At 38.7% G+C, this 15,616-nt stretch overlaps 1 protein-coding gene across 18 annotated transcripts in view; it reads right to left on the reverse strand.

Moving 5' to 3' along the window:
* The window catches only part of DNAH14 (dynein axonemal heavy chain 14), a 333,811-nt gene that overhangs the window by 103,510 nt on the left and 214,685 nt on the right, over positions 1-15,616 (reverse strand). For all 18 annotated transcript variants that reach the window (XR_005362291.1, XR_005362292.1, XM_038542857.1 and 15 more), the window contains 6 exons: positions 8,353-8,469; positions 5,458-5,616; positions 4,363-4,495; positions 2,788-2,849; positions 1,490-1,674; positions 410-538 (listed from right to left, as the gene is read on the reverse strand). Coding sequence is in view for 16 of the 18 variants with exons in the window: in XM_038542857.1 (XP_038398785.1) it covers positions 410-538; positions 1,490-1,674; positions 2,788-2,849; positions 4,363-4,495; positions 5,458-5,616; positions 8,353-8,469 (785 nt within the window). In the remaining 2 variants the exon portion in view is untranslated. The remainder of the gene's footprint in view (positions 1-409; positions 539-1,489; positions 1,675-2,787; positions 2,850-4,362; positions 4,496-5,457; positions 5,617-8,352; positions 8,470-15,616) is intronic.

Here is a 15,616-nt window from a genome sequence, read left to right on the forward strand (position 1 = left end):
GCAAAAAACAAAAACTGTGATGGTAATAGAAACTGGTCTTCTTAGACGTAACCGAAATCCTCAAAAGCAATTTTAAGACCTGTTACTCCTAGGAGGCTTTCTAAATGTCATCAAATAATAGCCTGTCTTTTAAAAAGCAATTACTGGAAACGAAGCAACATGTTGAGGCGCATGAAGGACTCTGGTGATGAGGGAGGGCGCAGAAGAATGGGCATGAGTTTCTGGGACAGCCAGGATTTCTATGCACCCACAAACACACATAAAGACGCCATCAGCATGGTTAGTTTCCAATTTGTTCTGCATGTTCATCTGACTAGAGTTTCTAAGTTTCTCAATTCACTCAATGCCGTTATGAATGTTTGTTAAGTAACAACAGTTAATGTGAACAAAATCTTAGGATATACGGTACCTTCCAAGCATTCTTCTCAGTATCATAAAGCCCTCCCATATCTAGTAACTGCCTGATTAATTCCAGGGGTGGCTGTGTTCCATATGTATCTGATTCTGGCACATTCAGATCATCGATGAATACTACAATCTTAAGACAAAGGATTTTAAAACATATCTCTTAGAATTGTCTTTCTTTCAGTTGCACATATTAATTATACTACGGTGTAAGAACAAAGTTATATGTAATGACATGCCTGCTTTTCTCTTAAAAAGTAGCAGACCAAATTCTATTTTGAAGATATGATTTTAGAAAACAGTAAGTTTTCAAAACAGCAGGACATACTCAACAAGGCTATTCTCTTGGTACCTTTCCCTGAGGCCATGGATCTAGTTTTTCTTCCTCTTATTTGCATGTTAAAAATAAAACAGCCCCAAATGGGGGTCATTTATGCTAAGCGCCAGACCACCAAACCCAAACCTCTTGACAGTTCCGCTCTCCCAGAAATGGAATCTAAAACCAGGAACTCAGCCCTAGTGAGGTCCTCTGCCTGATAGACACTGCCAACTCCCTAAAGGAAGTGACATTGCCACAAACAATATGCTTTTTGCCAGTGTAACTTCCTTGCTCCCACACTACTGTGCCTGTGAAAGTCTTTCATTTTGTTCAGCTCCTGGAAGCTCCTTTCTGCTAGTTGGATGCCTAGCAGATTCACAAATAATTGAATAAAGCCAACTAATCTTTAAAATTTATTCAGTTGAATTTTGGTTTTTTAGCATCTCAAGTCATGATCATGGGAAGAAAACATGGTTAAACACTCAGTTACAAAACCATTGGCATCTAATGCATTTTCCTGTCTTATCTGATCTTGTTTATTAGGTTCCAGGAGCTTCTTCTGGCTTTAGTAATTCTGAATCAGTATAATTGATCAGTATTACATGGATGTGAAAACCAAAGCTTCCATTTACAAAGTGCATTTTCTAGCAATGTGCAGGTGTGTATATGGAGACACAGTTTTTTCTATTACTATGAATTAAAATAAGTCACATTATGGCTTGAGTAGCAGAAGCATATTAGTCAAAGTAGTGGGGGGTGTATTACCCTGCTGCTCTTTGGTGCTCCAAGAGTGTCTTTGGTTCTTCGTACTAACTTCTTGAGAATCATCTCCTTGGCTTGGGCAGCTGTGATACTGATGCTAAAATTTATTGTTGAGACTATAATTCCTTTATTATCATTTTTAAATGAACTTTCATCAATTCTGACTTCTGGCTTTTTAATAGGCTTATCTGTTATACCAAATATGGAAAGAAACACAAATTCAGAGTACTTTAAGAATATTTGTGATTTATTTTAAGGTGTTAGGAAATATGAAGATTATATAGTTTTACTATATTGTTTTCATTTTCATGAAATCACTCTGCAGACAATTCAGAGAGAGAAGGAATACCAACTCTGAAATATTTCCATCAATTTCCTTCCTTTTCTGTGGTATGCAGGGTCTCTGCAACAACAGCCAAATGAAACAGTATGAAAGCCCAGAAAACTCTCTGTACATTTATGCACAATTGACACAGGTCACTTTTTATGATTTAAAAATATTTAGATTTGCAAGATGTTATGTATCTAATGAAAGTATGTATGAACGATTTATTTATTTATTTATTTATTTTTAATTTTTATCTATTTATGATAGTCACACAGAGAGAGAGAGGGGGGGGCAGAGACGTAGGCAGAGGGAGAAGCAGGCTCCATGCACCGGGAGCCCGACGTGGGATTCGATCCCGGGTCTCCAGGATTGTACCCTGGGCCAAAGGCAGGCGCCAGACCGCTGCACCACCCAGGGATCCCTGTATGAACGATTTAAAAGCAGCATGCAAGTGTGTCTACAGAAGCCATCAGACTCATTCCCTGAGAGGATCCTCCACAAGGGTGGGATGGTGCCACGGCAAATATGAAAGTAAAAACAAAACAACTCCTCAGGCAAGAATCTTGTGGCCAGGTTCCCTTCCCTTTCTGCAGCTTTCTTTGGATTGCCCCTGCTTTTCTTCTTCAGAAAATGAGTGGCTGCTCCCAAACCACCGGGCCAGAGGTCTCTGGGATGAGGCCTGGAAGCAACACGTGTGGCCAGATCTGAGAACTCACAGCATTTTAACTCCTCCACCATGTTACTCATACAAGCACGAAAGAACAGAATAGGCCGATACTGCCTCCCGGTGCTTCTAGAATTAGTCCAAATTCCCACTTCCTCGGAAGATCTCCCAAACCACTCCAGCTATTGGGCAGGGCAAGGCAGTTCAGGATCTTGTATTTTAAACTATCAGTGGAAATGTGTTCATCCCGAAATGCTGTGACCTGCATGCGGCTGAGATAGGAAGGGATGTCCAGGACTGTACACGTACCTAGACTCCCGGCTGCTGCCTTGTGAGTTTCAGAAAGCAAGATGCTGATATTCTGCTTCAGGCTAGTGGAAAACAATGTTTTAGAAATTCAGAGTTAGCTTGCTTCCCACAGTAGCCTTATGAACAAAACATAAGGAAAGCATCAGTGTGTGGTGGGCTCTACCTCACTCTCCTACAAGGAAACATTCTCTTTTCCTGTTTACACTTTTACAGATAAGATTGTGTCACCACTGTCACCATTAAAGCTGATACCCAAACTTAACAACGCAGATTTCCTCTAAAGAACAAACTGGACAGATCTCAGGGGTGCCAGGCTGCCAGTGTCCCTGATGGGCAGGAAGCCACTAACTCCCTCATCCCTGTATGGAAAGCACTTTGCCTGTGGACGGTTCCACACAAGCCCTTCACCTTTATTCTGGCCGTGTCTTCAGGTATTGCTTTGTAACGTTATTGCTGTATTAAACTCCATTTCACTTTATATACTGCACATATAGTAAGATTTAGTTTCTGGTGTCCATTATTTATGTTTATAGTAATTCAGGTAAGGAATGATTCCTATGGTATTCAATGTTTCCAAAATTATTTCTCTGACTTTTTAACAGCCTTATTTAAGCAAAGAAGGATTCTATTCCAAAATCATTCATGGAACATGCAGGTGACAGTGCTCCTGCAAACCAGTGGCACTGGAGATACAAGTGAAATTCAAGATATCTTGGGAAGACAGGACTGCCTTGATGAGTGCCAGTGTGGGCAGGAGAGGGGCTGTGGCTTGGAAGGAATCCCCTGAAGGGAGGGCAGGTGTCTCTTCTGTATCTGAGACCCTGCCCTGGTGATGCTAAGCCCTGGGAGGGCCTCCCTCCTCCTCCTGGGAGTCTAACATTATAGAAGGGGTTGAACTGGGCTCCTCCACAGTTCCACCTGCTTACTCTGTTCAAACAACAGTGTGGTTCTCTCATATTTTAATTAGAATTAACTTTAAAAATTTGCATTTTATTTGCACAATTTAGAACTCTTTTTCATTGTTCCCCTCCCCCATCTTAGGAAGAGACACAGAGTATGACAAAGTTCTCTATAAAAAATTTTTTTTCAAGTAGGCTCCACACCCCCAGCATGGGTGGAGCACCACAAGGTGGGAACCCATGACCCTGAGATCAAGGCCTGAGCTGAGATCAAGTGTCCCATGTTTAACAGACTAAGCCACCCACGCACCCTTGTGAAGAATATTTTTATATTTGATAAGAAGAAAATGTATTTCTAGTGTTAGAAATTATATGCAACATTTTTTTGTATGTTGTGGGTACATTTTTCCAGGAAAGAAAATAGTTTATAGCTGTACTTTGTGATGTAAGAAAAAGAAGATTTTAAATTTAATTATATATAAAAATTTCTCATTTAAAGGAATTAATCTAGGTGTTAATACTTTGGAAAAATACAGATTTTCTTCACTCCTCTTTGGAAGAATTCTGCATTTTTACATAACAGGTTTGCTTTTTAAAACAAGGCACATTTATATATTAAAGTAAACATTTTTTTTTTTTTACCAGACAAATCAACTTTAGAGTTTAAATATACAACCTTGATTTTTTAATTTCATTATATAGTAGGACTTCTCCTAAGATTGAGCCATATTTCACATCCAGTGCTCCAGGACACTCCAACTTCTCAAGCATTTCTTTAATGGCAGCGGTTTTCCCAACAGCAGGGTCTCCTAGGGGGAAAAAAAACCCACATTAGGTTAGATTTATAGCCAAGGAAATGAATAGATGCTAACATATTAAGATGAACCAATAACATTTTATTTGAAAATTGTATGTTAAACAATGTCAAGATTGGGTAAACTAGGAGGTAAACATGAAATCTGCTCAAATTATTTACATCTCTTATAAAAGGATAGATTAAGAGTTAACTACTATTTTTAATTGAATAGTCACTTGCACCTATCACAAATCTTTCTTACAGGACAGCAGAGCTACCTCATGAAATTAATTTCCCTGAAATTTTTTGTCAACACAATCTGCGGGAGAAATTTGATGACAAACTACTACAGTAATATAGGGGCATGGCTTTACAATTCACCAAATACTAAGAATAAGAATTTTCTAAACCAAACTGGAGGCAAGGTATAGACTGAGAGTTCCACCCTCATTTTGCCTCCATATTTTCTGTATGGAACTGGGAGAGCAAACCACTGCCTGTGGTGATGGGCAGGTCAGCATAGGAGAAAGGCAAGAAGAAGTGACAGAAATGTTAAGGAAGAGGGGGACTGTATGAACTCATTTGGTAGCAAAAGACTGAAAAATTTTAACACTGGGTTGAGGAATTACATCTGTCATTTTTTACTCATGCGGTTTCTTTTTTTTTTTTTTTTTTTTCTGTGTATATAATTATGTGAGTGAATGGATGTTCCTAACATCAGCCACCCCCCAACCCACCCCGTCCAGGCTGTCAGCCCATGGGTATGGAGCCCTAGCAAGGACTGAGCCCACAGGTTGCCTCTGAGATTTGTCCTCTATTGGCAAACATGGGGGAGATGGGCATTCATGCACTGTTAGTAAGACTGTACACTGATACAGTGTCTAAAGCTTCTCAGGGCTTATTTTGCCCCCAGTTATAAAGTAAATTGATTAGACTAAGTAATTACTAAGTCTGTTCCTAACTCTGTTTTAGTACCTGTGAGAAGCACAGGGCAGAAATTCTTTAATAGAAAGCTTATGAGGAAAGAAAGGGACACCGTGTCCCTGGTGGCGATGTGACTGATGTTCTCTCCGTACTCCCTGATCTTCAAGAGATTTTCACTGGATCCTTCAGGGTCCGCTAGAATTGAAGTTCCTAAGGTAAAGTGCAAATGTTTCAAATGACTTATACATGAATGTTAATCTTTAAGGTACTAAACACTTTCTGGAAAAGTCTATCCCTTGTGACACAATGTAAACTGACACTAGCACCCACGGCTTCTGTTCCTTTCACCCACACTCCCCCCACCCTGTCTTCCAGCTCCCCCACCCCCCACCCCTGTAGGTGATGCCCAGGAGGAAAGCAGCTCTCCTGCAGAACCTCCTGTGGTCCTTTTTAAGAACTTCACATACAATGGAATATCACTCAGCCATCAGAAAGGACGAATACCCACCATTTGCTGTGACGTGGATGGAACTGGAGGGTATTATGCTGAATGAAGTAAGTCAATCAGAGAAGGACAAACATTATATGGTTTCAGTCATACCGGGAATATAAAAAATAGTGAAAGAGATTATGGGGGAAAGGAGGGAAATGAGTGGGTAAAATTAGAGACAGTGATAGAACATGAGAGACTCCTAACTCTTGGAAACGAACAAAGGGTAGTGGAAGGGAAGGTGGGTGGGGGGATGGGGTGACTGGGTGACGGGCACTGAGGGGGGCACTTGACAGGATGAGCTCTGCGTGTTATACTATATGTTGGCAAATCAAATTCCAATAAAAAATATACAAAAAAAAAAAAAAAGAACTTCACTTCTCGGGTAAGACTTCTCCTCCCATCATCTGTCTCGTTTCTGTTCAAATTTTCTGTTGTACAAACATTTATGTACTAGTATCACCCATCTTTTTATTGGCTGAACTATGGGAAATGGATATTTATTTAGAAAAACTAATTGAATATAGGCAATTTTATATGTAATAGAAAATACACACACCCAAAACTAAACTAAATTTCTCTTGACCCCACAGTTTCCTACAAATACCACCCCAGTTCTTTCTCCCATTATGCAGCCAAACCTCTCAGAAGGGCTCAACACAACATGGACCTCACTTCCTTCATCTCATATTCGCTTTTTTAACATTAGAAATCAACTAGCCGATACATTCACATGCTGGTCAGCAAGTTTTAAAAATTTGGTACATTTTAGAAATCCTTCCATACCAGTAAAGACTTTTTTTCTGATTAATGTTCTTCTATTTAATGAATGTATCCTAGATTTTTTTTGTGTGTCCTAGATTTCTTACCAGCAATCAAGTATTAGATATTTATGGTGTTTCCTGTCTTCTGATGAATTTATATAATATACACATGTTATTCTGCACATAGCTTCCCCACATGGAAAGTTGTTGGGTCACTATAAACTGGCATATGACTTATAATTTTGATGTATCTTGATAATTGCCTTCCAGTGTTTTCATTCCAAAGCACCTCACATCACTCACTGTATTTCTGATAATCTTCCTGGATTCTTACATGAACAAAATGTGGGGTTTTGTCATTTTTTTGTTTCTTGTACCAGACACTGGTCTTGGTCTGGCACCAGGACCTCTGATTTACCTTGCACAGGCTCAATGGAAGACGATATTGTGATGTTCTGATATTTAAATTCCTGTCATAGGTTTGGCTTTGAAAGCCTGTGAGGGTTTTGGTTTCTTCTAAGCCTGTTGCCTACAATTAGGAAAAGGTGGGGGCAGAGGAAGTGGTACCTTAGATTTGGAGTAAATACCCCTGGTTTTATGGTTTTATAGAGGAATGGTAAACTAAGATATTGAGCTATATGCATGGACATTCAGTTATGTTTTTATACGTAGTAGTAAAAGCTAAGGAGAAAAATAACCAATATTAGCAAAACATGTGATAGACAATTTGGAGGTTTTAGATAAATGTAATCATCTACTAATGCATACTGTGACAAATATTATACAGTAGGATGCTCGTATAAATTAGTTCAAAATTAGAAATTCCCAAACACTCCATAATTATGATATCTCTGGTTGTTTCCTACCAGAATGTCTTATAACTGAACTTTGAAATTCACTGATGAGAGAAACCTGACCTAAAAGAAATTCAATTCAATTTGCATTTATTGAATTTCTTATATTTGCAAGACCTCTAATCATTAAGTTCCTGCCTCAAACTTCAGCTAAGCTCTCATGGTACAACATATTCTGTATCTTTGTTTTCTCTATGTATAAGCAGAAGATATCTGTGAAAGTATGATTATTCTTTTCTAATTTCTTTTATAATTGACTGTAGTTCTTACATATATGCTTTTCCTATTTTAGAAGAGATCCTCTCCCTTTTCTGCTTTCACTACCCACAACTAATTAAAATACTAAATATTCCTGGGATCCCTGGGTGGCGCAGCAGGATTGTGCCTGCCTTTGGCCCAGGGCGCGATCCTGGAGACCCGGGATTGAATCCCATGTCGGGCTCCCGGTGCATGGAGCCTGCTTCTCCCTCTGCCTGTGTCTCTGCCTCTCTCTCTCTCTCTCTCTCTGTGACTATCATAAATAAAATAAATAAATAAATAAATAAATAAATAAAAGTAAAAAAAATACTAAATATTCCCATTAGTAAGACTTTCAATAAGCAAAATACATACATATATTGTTTTACAATGCACAACTGCCTCAATCAAATACATTCCAATTTCTCAGAAATCAATATTCTGTGGTTATGTTTTTAGTCATGCTTTGTAAACATAGATCTATATTGGTTCTGCACAAACTTGGAATAGGTCAGTCTTCAAAGCTGCTGATCTAACTACTTTTTAGAGCAATCTCAACATTTTAAAAAAGTTAGAGTATGATTCTTAGAATTATTCTTACCTTTTTGAATTAGTGTCTGAATACTAGGAAGTAATTCTGACCATGGTATGAATTCGCATTGCTGTAAATCCACAAAATAGCCAAAGATAGAACGCTTACCAGTTGGTAGATTGACACCTGCATTTGAAAATGAAAAAGAAATCCAAGTTAGAAAGGTTCATTTATGGAATGTTTCCTTAATGATATGATCTCAATGTGAAAAATCTGATTGTTGAATCAGAAATAATAACCATTCACCAAGGATATATCCAAAATTATAAAACAGGCCTATCTTTTTTTCCTTCTGATTTTTTTTATTATTTATTCATGAGAGAGAGAGAGAGAGAGAGGCAGAGACACAGGCAGAGGGAGAAGCAGGCTCCATGCAGGAAGCCCGACGAGGAACTCGATCCTGGGACTCCAGGATCACACCCTGGGCCAAAGGCAGGTGCTAAACTGCTGAGCCACCCATGGATCCCCTTCTGAGTTTTAATTATATAAAAATGTATTTCTATATCCAGAAAGCAAGGTGAATCATGATCTGATATCCTTTGAAATCTTACCCAGAAGCTCTACTTATTATCACATGTTGGATATATTTTTTTAAGATTTTATTTATTTATTCATGAGAGACACACAGAGAGAGAGAAAGAGAGAGAGAGAGAGAGAGGCAGAGACACAGGCTGAGGGAGGAGCAGGCTCCATGCAGGGAGCCCGACATGGGACTCAATCCTAGGTCTCCAGGATCATGCCCGGGCTGAAGGCTGCACTAAACTGCTGAGCCACTGGGGCTGCCCCACATGGATATTATGAAATGACAGTTTATGCTGGTTTTAGTCAAACCAGTATATTACATAACTATTTACTTGCAAAACATATTTGTTTTTCCATCATAAAAGTAATGCATTTTCTTAATAGATTCTGGAAAACACAGAATAATAATGCTAAACCATGTAGCCATGGTTTCACCAGATGAAGATAAAAGTGTGAATATTTGACTGTTTTTTGAATCATTTATAAAATTTTTATATACTGGAAAATTTATTTTTTGGGAGTATACAGTACTAGGAGTTTGTTACCCCCTGAATGTATTCTTGTCATCACCATAATAGATGATGAGATAATATAAGAATTCTAAAACCCTAAAAAAACTCCCTTTTGTCTTCAGTCCTAACCCCTGGTAACCATGATCTGTTTTTTTTTTTTTTTGCTACTGTGTTATAGGAGTTTCGTATGTATTTTGGATACTAACCCCTTATCACACATTCAGTTTGCAAATGTCTCCCCTTGCTGCACAGGCTGCCTTTTCACTTGGTTGTTTCCTGCATGGTGCAGAAGCTTTCCATCTGTGCAGTTCCACCTGCTTACTTCTGCGTGTGTTGCCTTTGCTATTGGGCAATAATTCCAAAAAATCATTCTTAAGACCAATGCCAAGGAACTTTTCCCCTATGTTTTCTTCTAGACATTCTATAGTTTCAGGTCTTAAATTTATATCTTTAATTCATTTTGAGCTTATTTTTGTCAGTGATGCAAGATAAAGGTCCAACTTCATCATTCAGTTTGCATGTGAATATGCAGTTTTCCCAATTCTGTATACCAAAAAGACATCTTCTTGGTGTCTTTGTAAAAAATTGGTTGGCTAGGGGGTGCCTGGGTGGTTCAGTCGGTTGGGCATCTGACTCTTGGTTTCAGCTCAGGTCACTATCTCCTGATTGTGAGATCGAGTTTCGTATCAGGCTCTGCACTGACTGTAGAATCTGCTTCAGATTCTCTCTCCCTCTCCCTCTCCCCACTCAAGAGTACACTGTCTCTCTGTGAAGTGAATAAGAAAAGATGGTTGGGTATACAGGACTGGGTTAATTCTAGACTCTCTATTCTGTTCTCTTGGTCTGTGTGTCAGTTTTCAATGCCAGCACCATAGTTTTGATTTTTATGGCGTTGAAATATGGTTTGAGATAAGAACGTATGATACCTCCAGCTTTGTTCTTCTTCCATGGGACTTTTTTTCCTGATTTATTATTTTTTTATTGAAGTTCAATTTGCAAACATACCGTATAACATCCAGTGCTCATCCCATCCAGTGCCCCTCTCAGTACCCGTCACCCCATCCCCCTACCCACCTCCCCTTCCACTACCCTTTGTTCATTTCCCAGAGTTAGGAGTCTTTCATGTTTGGTCACCCTAGATGATTTTTCCCACTCATTTTCTCTCCTTTCCCCTATAATCCCTTTCACTATTTTTCATATTCTCCGTATGCGTTAAACCATAGGATGATTGTCCTTCTCCGATTGACTTCACTCAGCATAATACCCTCTAGTTCCATCCACATTGAAACAAATGGTGAGTATTCGTCCTTTCTGATGGCTGAGTAATATTCTATTGTATACGTAGACCACATCTTCTTTATCCATTCATCTTTCGATGGACACCGAGGCTCCTTCCACAGTTTGGCTACTGTGGACATTGCTGCTATAAACATTGGGGTGCAGGTGTCCCGGCATTTCCCTGCATCTGTATCTTTGGGGTAAATATGCAATAGTGCAATTGCTAGGTCGTAGGGCAGGTCTATTTTTAACTCTTTGAGGAACCTCCACATAGTTATCCAGAGTGGCTGTGCCAGTTCACATTCCCACCAACAGTGCAAGAGGGTTCCCCTTTCTCCACATCCTCTCCAACATTTGTTGTTTCCTGCCTTGTTAATTTTCGCCATTCTCACTGGTGTGAGGTGGTATCTCATTGTTGTTTTGATTTGTATTTCCCTGATGGCAAGTGATTCGGGCACTTCCTCATGTGCTTGTTGGCCATGTGTGTCTTCTTTGGGGAAATTTTTGTTCATGTTTTCTGCTCATTTCATGATGTAATTTTTGTTTCTTGGGTGTTGAGTTTGATAAGTTCTTTATAGATCTTTGATACTAGTCCTTTATCTGATATGTCATTTGCAAATATCTTCTCCCATTCTGTAGGTTGTCTTTTAGTTTTGTTGACTGTTTCTTTTGCTGTGCAGAAGCTTTTTATCTTAAGTCCCAATAGTTCATTTTTGCTTTTTTTCCCCCTGCCTTCATAGATGTATCTTGCAAGAAGTTGCTGTGGCCAAGTTCAAAAAGGGTGTTGCCTGTGTTCTCCTCTAGCATTTCGATGGATTCTTGTCTCACATTTAGAACTTTCATCCATTTCGAGTTAATCTTTGTGTATGGTGTAAGAGAATAGTCCAGTTTCATTCTTCTGCACGTGGCTGTCCAATTTTCCCAGCACCATTTATTGAAGAGACTGTCCTTTTTCCAGGGGATAGTCTTTCCTCATTTGTCAAATATTAGTTGACCATAGAGTTGAGGGCCCATTTCTGGATTCTCTATTCTGTTCCATTGATCTATGTGTCTGTTTTTGTGCCAATACCACACTGTCTTGATGATCACAGCTTTGTAGTACAACTTGAAATCTGGCATTGTGACCCCAGCTCTAGTTTTCTTTTTCAATATTCCCCTGGCTATTCGGGGGTCTTTTCTGATTCCACACAAATCTTAAGATTATTTGTTCCAATTCTCTGAAGAAAGTCCATGGTATTCTGATAGGGATTGCATTGAACATGTACATTGCCCTGGGTGGCATAGACATTTTCACAATATTAATTCCTCCAATCCATGAGCATGGAATATTTTTCAATCTCTTCCTCAATTTCAGAAGTGTTCTGTAGTTTTTAGGGTATAGGTCCTTTACCTCTTTGGTTAGGATAATTCCTAGGTATCTTATGCTTTTGGGTGCAATTGCAAATGGGATTGACTCTTTCTTCAGTCTCATTGTTAGTGTATAGAAATGCCACTGATTTCTGTGCATTGATATTGTAACCTGCCACATTGCTGAATTGCTATGAGTTCTAACAATCTTGGGGTGGAGTCTTTTGGGTTTTCTATGTACAGTATCATGTCATCTGTGAGGAGGGAGTGTTTGACTTCTTCTTTGCCAATTTGAATGCCTTTATTTCTTTTTGTTGTCTGATTGCTGAGGCTAGGACTTCTAGTACTATGTTAAAGAGCAGTGGTGTTCCTGATCTTAGGGGAAAGGTTCTCATTTTTTCTCCATGAGAATGATATTTGCTGTGGGCTTTTCATAGATGGCTTTTAGGATACTGAGGAATGTTCCCTCTATCCCTATACTCTGTAGAGTTTTGATCAGGAATGGATGCTGTATTTTGTCAAATGCTTTCTATACATCTATTGAGAGGATCCTATGGTTCTTATTTTTTCTCTGGTTGATGTGATTTATCATGTTGATTGTTTTACGAGTGTTGAACCACCCTGCATCCCAGGGATAAATCCCACATGGGCATGGTGAATAATCTTCTTAATGTACTGTTGGATCCTACTGGCTAGTATCTTGTTGAGAATTTTTGCATTTGTGTTCATCAGGGATATTGGTCTATAATTCTTTTTGGTGGGGTCTTTGTCTGGTTTTGGAATTAAGTTAATGCTGGCCTCATAAAACGAGTTTGGAAGTATTCCATCCCTTTCTATCCTTTGGAACAGCTTTAGTAGAATAGGTATTATTTCTTCTTTAAATGTTTGATAGAATTCCCCTGGGAAGCCATCTGGCCCTGGACTTTTGTGTCTTGGGTGTTTGATGACTGCTTCAATTTCCTTGCTGGTTATTGGCCTGTTCATGTTTTCTATTTCTTCCTGTTCCAGTTTTGGTAATTTGTGGTTTTCCAGAAATGCATCCATTTTTTCTAGATTGCCTAATTTACTGGCATATAGCTGCTCATAATATGTTTTTAAAATCATTTGTATTTCTTTGGTATTGGTTGTGATTGCTCCTCTTCATGATTTTATTAATTTGAGTCTTTTTTCTTTTTAATAAGGCTTGCTAATGGTTTATCTATCTTATTAATTCTTTCAAAGAACCACCTCCTGGTTTTATCTGTTCCACAGTTCTTCTGGTCTCTAGTTCATTGAGTCCTGCTCAAATATTTATTATCTCTCTTCTTCTGCTTGGTGTAGGTTTTACTTGTTCTTTCTTCAGTTCCTTTAGGTGTGAGGTTAGCTTGTATATTTGAGTTTTTTCCAATATTTTGAGGGAGGCTTGTATTGCCATGTATTTCCCTCTTAGGACTGCTTTTGCTGTATCCCAAAGATTCTGAACAGTTGTATCTTCATTTTCATTAGTTTCCATTAATCTTTTTAATTTTCCAATTTCCTGGTTGGCCCATTCATCTTTTAGTAGGATGCTCTTTAACCTCCACGTGTTTGAATTTCTTCCAAATCTCTTCTTGTGATTGAGTTCTAGTTTCAAAGCATTGGTGGTCTGAAAATATGCAGGGGACAATCTCAATCTTTTGGTATTGGTTTAGACCTGATTTGCGTTCCAGTATGTGGTCTATTCTGGAGAAAGTTTCATATGCACTTGAGAAAAATGTGTATTTGGTTGCTTTTGGATGGAAAGTATATATCTGTGAAATCCGTCTGGTCCAGTATATCATTTAAAGCCCTTGTTTCTTTGGTGATGTGCTTAGAAGATGTCATTTGCAGAAAATGCCATGTTGAAGTCTCTCGATTAGTGTATTATTATCTAAGTATGTCTTTACTTTGGTTATTCATTGATTCACATACTTGGCAGCTCCCACATTAGAGGCATAAATATTCATGATTTTTAGGTCTTCTTGTTGGATAGATCCTTTAAGTATGATATAGGGTCCCTCTTTATCTCTTACTACGGTCTTTGGGATAAACTTTAATTTATCTGATATGAGGATGGCTACCCCAGCTTTCTTTTGAGGACCATTTGAATGATAAATGGTTCTTCACCCTTTCATTTTCAGGCTGGAGATGTCCTTAGTTCTAAAATGAGTCTCTTGTTGACAGCAAATAGATGGGTCTTGCTTTTTTATCCAATTTGAAACCCTGCATCTTTTGATGGGATCATTTAGCCCATTCACGTTCAGAGTAACTATTGAAAGATATGAATTTAGTTGTCATTGCAATACCTCTTCAGTCCCTGTTTTTATGGATTATTTCTTTGGGCTTCCTCTTTTACAGGGTCCTCCTTAATATTTCTTGCAGAGCTGGTTTGGTGGTCACATATTCTTTCAGTTTCTGCCTATTTTGGAAGCTCTTTATCTCTCTTTCTATTCTGAATGACAGCCTTGCTGGATATAGTATTCTTGGTTGCATGTTCTTCTCATTTAGGACCCTGAATATATCATGCCAGCCCTTTCTGGCCTGCTAGGTCTCTGTGGAGAGGGCTGCTGTTAATCTGATATTTCTCCCCATATAAGTTAAGAATCTCTTGCCTCTCACTGCTTTAAGGATTTTCTCTTTATCTTTGGAATTTGCAAGTTTCACTATTAAATGTCGAGGTGTTGAACGATTTTTATTGATTTTAGTGGGCAACCTCTCTATCTCCTGGATCTGAATGCCTGTTTCCCTCCCCAAATTAGGGAACTTCTCAGCTATGATTTGTTCAAATATATATTCTGGCCCTCTGTCCCTCTCAGCATTTTCTGGAACCCCAATTATATGTAGATTCTTCTTTCTGAGTCTGTCATTTATTTCCCTTAACCTTTCCTCATGGTCTCTTGTTTTTCTCTTTTTTCTCAGCTTCCTTCCTTGCCATCAATTTGTCTTCTATGTTGCTCACTCTTTCTTCCACCTCATTAACTCTAGTTGTTAGGACTTCCAGTTTGGATTGCATCTCATTTGATTTTTAATTTCGACCTGATTAGATCTAAATTCTGCAGTAATGAAGTCTCTAGAGTCCTTTATGCTTTTTTTCCAGAGCCACCAGTAGCTTCATAATTGTGCTTCTGAATTGGATTTCTGACATCGAATTATAACTCATATTATGTAACTCTATGGCAGAGAGTCCTGTTTCTGATTCTTTTGTGGTGAATTCTTCCTTCTAGTCATTTTGCTCAGTGCAGAGTGGCTGTATGAGCAGACTGAGTCAAGAAAATCAACCACGACCTAAGTAAATTTCACCCTAGATGATTCTTGCTAGAAGCAAAAACCCTTCTCTCTGTAGTGTTCTGGCTGTTCTCTCTTTAAATCTCAGGTCGAATTTGTAGGTGTTCACGATGTTTTGAAAGGTATCTAGGTAAGTTGGTGGGTCCAGGTGAGTTGAGGACCCCTACTGTTCCACCATCTTGCCCCACCTCCACAGGATTGTTTTGGATCTTTTGGATCTTCAGTCCTTTGTGGTTCCATATGAATTTAAGGATTCTTTTATCTATTTCTGTGAAAAATGCCACTGGAGTTTTAATAGAGATTGCATTGAATCTATAGATGGCTTTGGGTAG

This window comes from Canis lupus, chromosome 7 (assembly GCF_011100685.1).
Source record: "Canis lupus familiaris isolate Mischka breed German Shepherd chromosome 7, alternate assembly UU_Cfam_GSD_1.0, whole genome shotgun sequence".
In the NCBI taxonomy this organism is placed as follows: domain Eukaryota; kingdom Metazoa; phylum Chordata; class Mammalia; order Carnivora; family Canidae; genus Canis; species Canis lupus.